At 35.5% G+C, this 10612-nt stretch overlaps 1 protein-coding gene across 1 annotated transcript; it reads right to left on the bottom strand.

The window, feature by feature from the left end:
* Positions 1-3337: 3337 nt before the first annotated feature.
* hce2l1 (high choriolytic enzyme 2-like 1) lies at positions 3338-8901 on the bottom strand. The gene is made up of 8 exons (XM_047815275.1): positions 7518-8901; positions 7233-7284; positions 5399-5458; positions 5050-5202; positions 4237-4354; positions 3800-3978; positions 3625-3706; positions 3338-3470 (listed from the first exon to the last, which is right to left on the bottom strand). The coding sequence occupies exons 1-8, from the start codon at positions 7620-7622 to the stop codon at positions 3338-3340; spliced, it is 882 nt and encodes a 293-aa protein (XP_047671231.1). The 5' UTR covers positions 7623-8901.
* Positions 8902-10612: the final 1711 nt, after the last annotated feature.

The raw sequence follows: 10612 nt of genomic DNA, 5'->3' as shown, positions 1-10612 counted from the left end.
CTGTGAGAAGTTTGTGAAAGTCTTTTCTGAGACCAAGTCTATTCTTAACCAACTACAACGCACTGCTACCAAACACTCAAAGTGTATCTAAAGTACTAAACTAAATGTAAACTAAGTGTATCTAAACTACTCAATTATTGTAAATGACCTAAATGGGGAAAAATGAAATGTCCTAATTGAATTAAACCATCAGATGTCGTAGCTCAGTGGTTAGGGTGTTGGACTACTGATTGGAAGGTCATGAGCAAGACCCATGTAATGTAATTCACTCTGGATAAGGGTGTCTGCCAAATGCTGTAAATGTAAACCAAAGATAATTTGTAAAATAGAGTTTGGAAAGCTTTATCTTATGTATATGTAAACTTTCACTGTGTACTGCAACAGCTATATGTGGTTGAAATGACAATAAAAGCTTCTTGACTTGACGTTTGGTTAACTGCAATGAACTAAGAATAATGTGTGTTTGTGTTGCAAGCATGATGCAATACTGCTAAATGACATATGGGATGAGACTGATGTGTCAAGGACCTTAAGTACAGAACAAGCTAAGCTAGTGTAAGCTGATTATTAGTGTGTGTGTCAAGCTTTGGATATGAGTGAAATGGAACATAGCATTGAGACCACACACTGGTTGACTGGTTCTTTGAAGCTTTATAAACAAAGTCTTTGGGATTTTTTTTTTTTTTTTTTTTGCATTTTGCATTTTATCAATGATCAGTGTGCAGAGAAAAGCAACATTTAATGGGAAATGATTTTCAACATAATGCTGATGAATTGAGAAAGTAACTGAAAAAAGAGGATTTTTTTCAGGATGCTGCTCCTTTGCTCTTGTTTTCTGTTCCTCACCTATCTGTCACTTTACCTGTCATTTAACTTCCTGAGAAGTTTGTTCACATTAGACTGTGAGAAGCACGACGTGACAGCAAGAATCCGGAGAAAGAGATGGAGGAGAGGACGGATGAAACTGTCGAGCAGGATGACATTTCAGCGAAAGCGCACACACTGATTCACACACACACACACACACACACACACACACACACACACACACACACACACACACACACACACATACACACACACACAACAAACACACTGCATGCAAACATATAGAAAAAGTGTTAAAATAATTATATGTATGAATAAATATAAAAAGTTAGATATAAAGTTAGATATGTATATGGCATTAATAATAAATCAGAAATGATGTAGTGAATCAATAGACCTTTTAAAATAATGTTTTCAATTTTTTTTATTGATATGTAAATGAATAAACTGATATGCGGTACCAATATATACAACTGTTAATCTGATGAATTTGACTGGATTTGAGTGTTTCACTTGACTGTGTTTGCCACATAACATTCCAGTTCTAGCATCTGTGGACATGGCAAACAATATATTTTTCATCAATATAACATCTAACTTCAAATAGGAAATTGTCATCAGATGAGAGGCAAGGAAGCTACCTAGCCAGTTAGTTTATAAGATGGCTTTTCTGAGATCTATTTCTAATGGTGGAGCAAAATACACAAGCTATTTGGCCACATTGTGTCCTTAATGTTGTGCAAAAGTGATATTGCACTCAGAATTGTTCTGTGCTTTAATATATTCTGTACAACCACACTCAATTTTGACATAAAAAGCATGCATTATGTAGCAAAATGTTGAAAAATGAACATTGTCAATTTGATTTTTATTTGAAAATGTCATAAATAATAAAGCTAATCACAGCTTGATGGAGTGAGATCTCCAAACATTTTCTACACTAAATAACTGACAGCTTGTTAATCAGCTTTTAAAAAAATTATTTTATTAAATATACAGTTAATTTCAGTATCCTGATTGCTGGGTAACATACATACAGTCACATCCTAATCAATTTTGTGGAAAAGGCTATTCATACGTCTAGCTGATATAAAGGTGACAGACTGTATATCGACATTTTGCAACATTCTCACATTTTCACAAAAACTGTTGAAGCAGTGTGTAGTAATATGGTTGAATGTATTACATAAAAAATATACAATCTGATAATAAGATTTTGGAATCATGATTGTATGATTAAGAGTTTAGAAATTGTGTCTTAGCTATAGTATGTAGCTAACTGCATTAAGTTTATGTATCACGTTCCCTTCACAGAGACATTTTTTCTTTAAAAATACAACTAAAGATTCCGTCTTCACACAAATTATTGAAAATATACAATTGTATGTAAATGTTTTGGTATTCCTGATCAAAATAAATATTTTTTCTGTAACTGTAATATGTGAAAAGAAGTAAACAGAACTGCTGCAGCAATTCAACATAGGAATGAAATAGGATTGAAATATTCCTGCCAACGTTAATTCATGAGTACTTTATATTTTATAAAATTTAGTGGCATGTGCAGATGTTTGGACACCTGTCCAATTGTAAAGACAGACTGGAATTCAATTATTTGTCTCCTATTTGAGGTTAAATCATTAGGACTCTGTAGGTCGATCAGGTCAGTAGGAGCTCTTGTACATACTCAAATAACTATTAGCTCCTTTAAACAGCTGAGTAAGTAACATAAAATGAGGCTATAAAAATGCTACAAATGCTATATATTTTTTTTTTTTTGTGCTTCCAATGTGTGAAACACCCAAGTTTAGGGTAAATGTGAAGGTCAAACTCCTAGACAGACCTGCTCGCATGGTATGCTGGCAAGAAAGGCGACACAAAATCCTCAACAAGAAGGTTTAGCTGACACATAAGCATTGTTCAAACATAGAGCAATGCTTACGCAAACATGATCTGCATGGAAGAGTCATCAGACCTGCTACCACATCACAAATGTGTCATAGTCAAGGATCTAAAGAGAAAAATAGATTGGCTAGAACAGCACAATGAGCTGAAACCTCCACCATTAAATACTGCAATAAATCTAAGCCGAAGCTTTCAGAAAAGATGCAAATGGTGTTTGCAAGCTGCCTGACTTAGCAGGGTGTCCAAACTTTTAGACACGCCACAGCTATCTTTTTTAATTTTTCAAGTTCATCAAATCTCAAGTAGAATTTCTTATTTATACAAAATATTTTGCTGCAGAAGCAAATGTGATAATTATGCAATAAAAGTAACACACTTTGCTTTGTATTCTAAGTTGTAATATGTACTACAGTGCAAAATAAAAAGTGCCTTGCAGCCTTTAGTAAATACAGTACTAGTGAAGTGACTGAGCTTCTAATTGAATAAATTAAGTTAGTTTTATTCCAGAGCTTCTGTTCAGACAAGGCCACCTATAGGATTGAAAGAAAAAATTATATTAATAATGATTTTTAAATAATTTTAACGATAAGTATATGATGAAAGATTTTTACGCACCACAGTTGTACAGCAGATTTATTTTGTGAATATCTAGTTGACTCGGTCCATCACGCTGGCCAATAGGAATGTTCGGATCTGGTTTAGGGATGATAGTTGGTGATCCGTCTTCTGAGAAAGCATATCTGTAAAAGAAAGAAAGAAAGAAAGAAAGAAAGAACGAAAGAAAGAAAGAACATTAAAAATACAATATAACAATATCATAATAAACCATAATAAAAATGTGACAATAGTCACAAATAATATTGTTATGAATATTGCCATTGGCACACCGCTTACCTCCCATAGTGCATTACAGAGTCATAATCATATACGGTGTTTAAATTGTTTGTCTCATACTTTTTAAAGTTGTGCTTTTGTCCTGCAGAGAAAAAGAAAATAAGAAATAACTTATTATTAAAAAATATTTGAGAGTGATTGGTGTAATAGAAGTCAGTAGGAGTAGGAAACAAACCTTCAATGATATTTTCCCACAGGATGGTAACGTAGCGGTCACGATCAGAGCGTGACTGCTCGTGAACAAAGCCGAGCACATGCATGAGCTCATGAGATGCTATGCCTGACCACATGCATGCCGGGGTCTGCAGTGAGAGTGGCTGTGGTCCTCCTACCCTGCCTAAGAATGACCAGCACCTGCAGCATCAATAATAGACAATACATATAAAGTGGACCTTTATTTATTTATTTTATATACATTTTTTAATATTTTTTTTATTAAGATGCTTGTGTATTTCAATTTCTCCAATTACCCTTTACACTAGTATTTTATGTCATCCTTATTAAAAGTGCATTGGATAACATAACCAAGGATTGTATGGATATTAGGAGAGTCTGGAAGTTGATTGAATTGTTAGACATGTGTTGTTGGTTGATGGTTGTATCAAAGCTCACCCAATTCTAGGTTGGATATCAACAAAGTCAGCTTGATGCGTACGTGGTACAAATTTCACACATGTTGATGATGTGATGTCCAGTATTCCCATCTCGATTGTGATCCGGTCCATATTGTCTGCAGCAGTAAAATAGACATAAATATAAAATGCATTATTATGGCAACCAGGAGAGCCTTGGTATGGCTTATGGTTGAATAGAGCGCAGTCTAACATGCCATTCCATAATCTCACACAGATCTAATTTGAGATCCTATGCTACAGTGATGATGCCTGTAGCATATGATTTATTCATTTTTTAATTCATTCAATTATTCAGTGAGTACTGGGGGGGGGGGGGTTGTCATATGAAGAAATGATTCATTATAATATAATGGTGATCATTTGACAAGAACAATAAAAGTCTTGTTGATGTCCTTGCAAAAAGTCCTTGCTAACAGTCTAAACACATCCTGCATTTTCACTCTCAGTTACCTGAAGAACAGTTGCTCTACTCTTTTTCCCTACATGTTGCATTAATGCGCATACATCATGCTTATTTCCAACTCTACTTATTGTCTTTTTCACAGATCAAAATGCAGATTTTATTATCTGACTGAAGCTCTACCCCTCCTATCTTAGATCTTTCCCTCTTGCCATCTTGACCAAAAAGCAACATTTAGTTGATCTTCTTAGTATTTATATACATACCACAAAGCAGGGTAGGATGTTAACTGTTTCATTGTATTGTGAATTACACCTACTGAGAAGCATCTGTACGTTTTCCTTCAATTTACCATCCTACACTATGAAGATAATTATTTATTTAACCCACCATAGAGAGGAGAGATAGTGTAAGGAACGTAAACAAATCCATCCACTGATTTTGGCCAGAGGCAGTCTTGGTTTGGACACGAAATGGCACTTCTCATGCCAAAACTCGCAATGTCACCTTCACGAAAGGCAAAGCGCCGAAAAAAAGACTTCCCTGTGGGAAAAAAATGTGTGTGTGTGTAAACTGTTTTTAAATTGAAGGTATCTTTTCAAAGAACACACATGTTCGTGGCTTAAGTTCTCTAGCAAATTTGAAAAATCCTTTTAATTCTATAATTATATTATTGCAGTTAAGTTTTCTAATAATAAGACTAGCAGCTGTCTATCATTCAGTTCTGTTCAAACATTACCATTGTTTGCTACAAGTATCTTGTCCATTGAGTTCATCTCATCCGGATGCAGAAACTCCTCTGAAATAACAAAATGGATAAATTACATCAACATGGAACCAACATGAAAAGATGAATAGATGAATTCACACAGAAACGTTCATATATATATATATATTGCACGTTTGTCACACTTTAATGTTCAAGCAAATATCATCAGGCAAATTTAAATATTAGAAGATTATAAGATAACACAAGTAAACACAACATGTAGTTTTTAAATAAAGGTTTTTATTATTAAGGAAAAAACAAAATCCAAACCCACATGGCCCTTTGTGAAAAAGTGTTTGCCCCCCTGTTAAAACATAACTTTGGTTTATCACACCTGTGTTCAGTTTCTCTAACCACACCCATGCCTGATTACTGCCACATCTGTTCTCAATCACTTAAGAAATCACGTAAATAAGACCTGACTGACAAAGTGAAGTAGACCAAAAGATCTTCAAAAACTACACATCAAGTACTTGAGATTTCTATACAGAAAGTAATTGAGGTCTATCAGTCTGGAAAAGGTTATAAAGCCATTTCTAAAGCTTTGGGACTCCAGTGAACCACAGTGAGAGCCATTATCCACAAATGGTGAAAACATGGAACACTGGTGACCACAATTACCCCAAGAGCGCATCGATGACTCAACCAAGATGTCACAAAAGACCCCAAATTAAGGTTAGGGTCAGTTAAGGTCAGTGTTTGCCAGAAAACATCTTGATGATCCCAAGACTTTTGGGAAAACACTCTGTGGACTGATGAAACAAAATTTATAACAACAGTAAAATATGGTGGTGGTAGTGTGATGGTCTGGGGCTGTTTTGCTGCTTCAGGACCTAGAAGACTTGCTGTGATAAATGTAACCATGAATTCTGCTGTCTACCATAAAATTCTGTAGGAAAATGTGTGGCCATCTGTTTCTGACCTCAAGCTGAAGCGAACTTGTGTTCTGCAGGACAATGATCCAAAACACACCAGCAAGTCCACCTCTGAATGGCTAAAGAAAAATGAAGACTTTGGAGTGGCCTAGTCAAAGTCTTGTCCTGAATCCTATTGAGATGCTGTGGCATGACCTTAAAAAGGTGGTTCATGCTCAAAAACCTTCCAATGTGGCCGAATTACAACAATACTGCAAAGATGAGTGGAGACAATTTCCTCCACAGCGCTGTAACAGACTCATTGCAAGTTATCACAAACGCTTGATTTGTAGTTCTTGCTGCTAAGGTTGGCCCAACCAGTTATTAGGTTTAGGGGGCAAGCACATTTTCACACAGGGCCATAATAATAATAAAATAAAAACCTTCATTTACAAATTGCATGCCAACACTTTTCACACCACTGTATATGCTAAATCATACACAAATACGTAGTTTATTATGCTCTATACAAGATTACATAATAAACCATACAGTATAATGTATAAACAAAAAGTAGACACAGACCAGAAACCACAATCAAAAAACCGAGAACACGCACTCTGGTTCTAATCTGACTGAAGAATCGATCAAGAATCTATACTCATGCCACATATAACCTTTGGATATTTATACTACAGAGAAAAGAATGTACGTTTCTTTGTTGATTGTGGCCACATTAAGGATGTAAAGCCTAAACTAAGTCGAACAAAGTTATGAAGCTAAAAGTGATGGGTACATTCTCACAAACTGGGTACATACAGACACTGACAAAAACCAAAGATCAACATCTCAACATGAGAAGGAGTGAAGTGAAGGATGTGAGTGAAGGAAACAAACACAAACACACAACAATTAAAAACCAGAGAAACATTTCCAGTAACAGATTTTACCTGAATACCCTCGTTTTGCCCTCGTTTTTGCTCCATGGACTGCAGAGGAATTCTGGTAAGAAAAGGTAAGAAATTATTATTCTTTATATCAAAATATGCAAATTAGATACAACTCATTTTAGAATAAATGCAGCTAAATTGTTTAAAATATGTCTCAACTATATCTGAACTATTGATTTTTAGATCTCTTAAGTTTACTACATACACAGTACTATTCACTCAAAAATAACCACAACATTTCTATTAACGTTCATTAATGTTCATTTAACAATTTAGCATTCATACCTGCAGAGGAAGGCTCCAGCATTGCACCAGCATCACAAAAAAAATGGCTAAATGCATCATTTTGGGGTTTAGACAGCTTATGCAAGAAACCAAACTGAGTTTCATTTTAAAGTTTGTGTTTTTATACACGCACACACACACAGACACACAGCTCCTCCCATATTAAAGACGCAAATACTGTAGCTAAACATCATTATTTAATATTAGGACAAATCCTTAACTTCAGGGAACAGTTTACACAATTACTATGTGCACTACAGCACTAGGTGTACAATTACAACGTGCACTGCTTTAACTTGAGAGATTGTGTCCTACATCAGCAGTTTTATGAGAAGCAGATTAAATTCACTGAGGCCAAATCACCAACTCAGCAAGCTCTGATTGAGCACAATGCACTCGTAGTGTTAGTCACCACTTTTAGTGCACTTCATCTTATGCTTACAATGCTCAACCCTATGAATAACACACTCCAACATACATTTAACACACATTTTATAACTTTTCATTTTACCATTGGAGCAAAAAAACATATATTAACCATGATACATTGTGTAATGGAATTACAATGGATATAAAATAAAGTGAAAAACAATTAGAAACCATTTTGTGAGGGGAAAAAAGGAAGGATTCATATTCACAGTATCAGCATTGCACATCTTTACTTGGCAATATTGTCTCACTCTTTCTAACAAAAATTCTAGATCCATCAAATTGTAAGGCCATTTCCTTGCACAGTCCACTTCAGGTAACTCCACAGATTTTTAAGAAAATTGTTCTTGTATTGTTAAACCTTTCCTTTGCTGATTTGGATGTATGCTTTGTCATGTAGCATTAAAATGGTTTGGTATTTGTAGCTACTTATGATTCCCTCCACCTTCATAAAGGCCCCATTTCTGGATGAGCAAAAGCAGCTCTAATGCTGTCACCATCATGCTGTACTGTGGTGTTCTTTTTTTGAAGTGCTTTATTTGCACCAAAACACATCTAGTGGAATTATGGAACAATTATAACTTTCGGAATTGGTCAAATTGGGCCATAACATTATTTAAAGGGTAATAATTATATGTCAGGTGTTTCCTCGGCTCCTTTAATGTTGCTGTAGGTCTCTTTGCAGCCTCCTCGGTAGGTGTTTGTCTTGACCTCTGAAGGGATTTTTGAGGGATGCCCTGTTTGCGATGTCACTGTAGTGCTCCATTTTCTCTATTTGTTGATGATGGCCTTTACAATTTGGAAATTGTTTTTTACCCCCTCTCCTGATCAATACCTTCCAAATGCCAAAAGTGTGATACTTTCTCCACATCAGTTTTCCATATGCTAACACTTTTATTCCACTAGGGTTTCCTATGCACAGGCAGGAGTGTGTGTAAATATAAATGCACCCTCATGCACAAGACAAAAGTGGTGCGTTCTATGCATAAAATAGTGAATAGAAAAGTCTATATTGATTATTGTCTATATCTATATGAATTTACATACAAATAAATACATACAGATGGTTGATAAATGAGCCATCAAGTTTGCTTTAGTGACTACTTGACTTCATTATTAGTTTTTCTTCAAACTACATATTTTATATGTATATATCTATTTGCTTACTATTAATATAGTAAGAGGCTTTGAAATATTTGTGACAAACATTACAACCAACCCCACTATTACAACCATCCTAAACATAAACATGCTGTCCACACTGAACAGTGTCAAAGAAGGTGTGCTAATGAGGTGATTAGTCAATTCAGGTGTGTAGGAAAGCTAAACGACTGCAGGATACATCTTACGCCACTTTTCACACGTTCGCTTTAAGCAGGTAACTATATTCAGAGTGTTCCTTAAAGAAGAGTACGGATCTTGAAATGGACTCACAAGTTGATCCACGTAATTACTCTCAACAATGCAAGGTATTTTTTTTTCATGTACAATGATGCAATATTAAAATACTAGCTGTTATTCCTTTGCACACACAAGCAAGAGAGGCAACAGAAAAACAGACAAGTGCTACTATTAAGTGACTGTAGTCTGTGTTAGCTCTAGCCAGTTTGGATATTCTTTGTTGACATATCATCAGTGAAGCATTTCTGCCCACAAACCTGCTGCTGACTGAATGTTTTTACTTTCTTGCACCATTCTGTGTAATCTGTAATCTCTGTGTAGCGGCATAATGATATTAAAGCCGCCGAGGAGCTGAGTGAGGAGCAATAAATTCGTGACACGTTAATCATCCTTTCAGTTTGCTGTTTATTCTCCATCCGTTTGGAAGCTTGTTTATATATAGCAATGTTTAACTGATTTACTCAAGTTCAACAATACTGCTTCTCAATGCATATATTATTCTCATACCGTGATTATACGGTCAAACCCCCCGGCTACACACAGGTGTTTTAAGCTTACGTAATTACTAACGCCCCATTCTCCCGCAGTCACGTGACATACACTTAACATGGCTCCTACACTCTATACGCTGTTGTATGTGAAAATTACATGAAATCCGCAGTAATGTAAATACTCAGATCAGCCCATTTGGCACCAAGTGATTGGTCAAGGGGAGATCATAGCTTTACCTCATTAAGATGCTGGACATGAACATTAACAGAAACTCCCTTTTTTTGGATTGCATGATTATTACTAAATTCAGTTTTTATTGATAATTTAGCATGGCACAGCCAACATTATGGTATCATATAGAGTCATTATGAAACCAGTTCAAAATCAGTGTGCTTTTGTGACAGAGGGGAGTTGTACGTAAGTGTGTGCTAAATAATTTTTTTTTTTTAAAGGATTTGCTAAAAAAGCTCAAAGATGCAGCTTCTAAGCTGCAGAGCGTGAAGGCTCAATGTGAAGAAATACGCATGAATGTTCTGCAGTGGTAAACACACACACACACACACACACGCATAACATTGACACATGACACAAACATTGTGTGTTGTTCAGGTCTGGTAATTTTATTAATGCTTTATAAAATTTGTGTGCAGTCAAGAAGAAATGGATCGCAGGACGTTTTTGATTCTGCATTTGGATGATCAAGTGTGTGAAGCGCTGATCCAGCTGGAAGTTGTGAAGAAGGAAAAACAGATATTGATGCAATTGATTCAGAT

The sequence above is a fragment of the Tachysurus fulvidraco genome, chromosome 6, assembly GCF_022655615.1.
Source record: "Tachysurus fulvidraco isolate hzauxx_2018 chromosome 6, HZAU_PFXX_2.0, whole genome shotgun sequence".
NCBI lineage: Eukaryota > Metazoa > Chordata > Actinopteri > Siluriformes > Bagridae > Tachysurus > Tachysurus fulvidraco.
The sequence above is the reverse complement of the archived record's forward strand: the minus strand, read 5'-3'. Positions and strand labels throughout refer to the sequence as shown.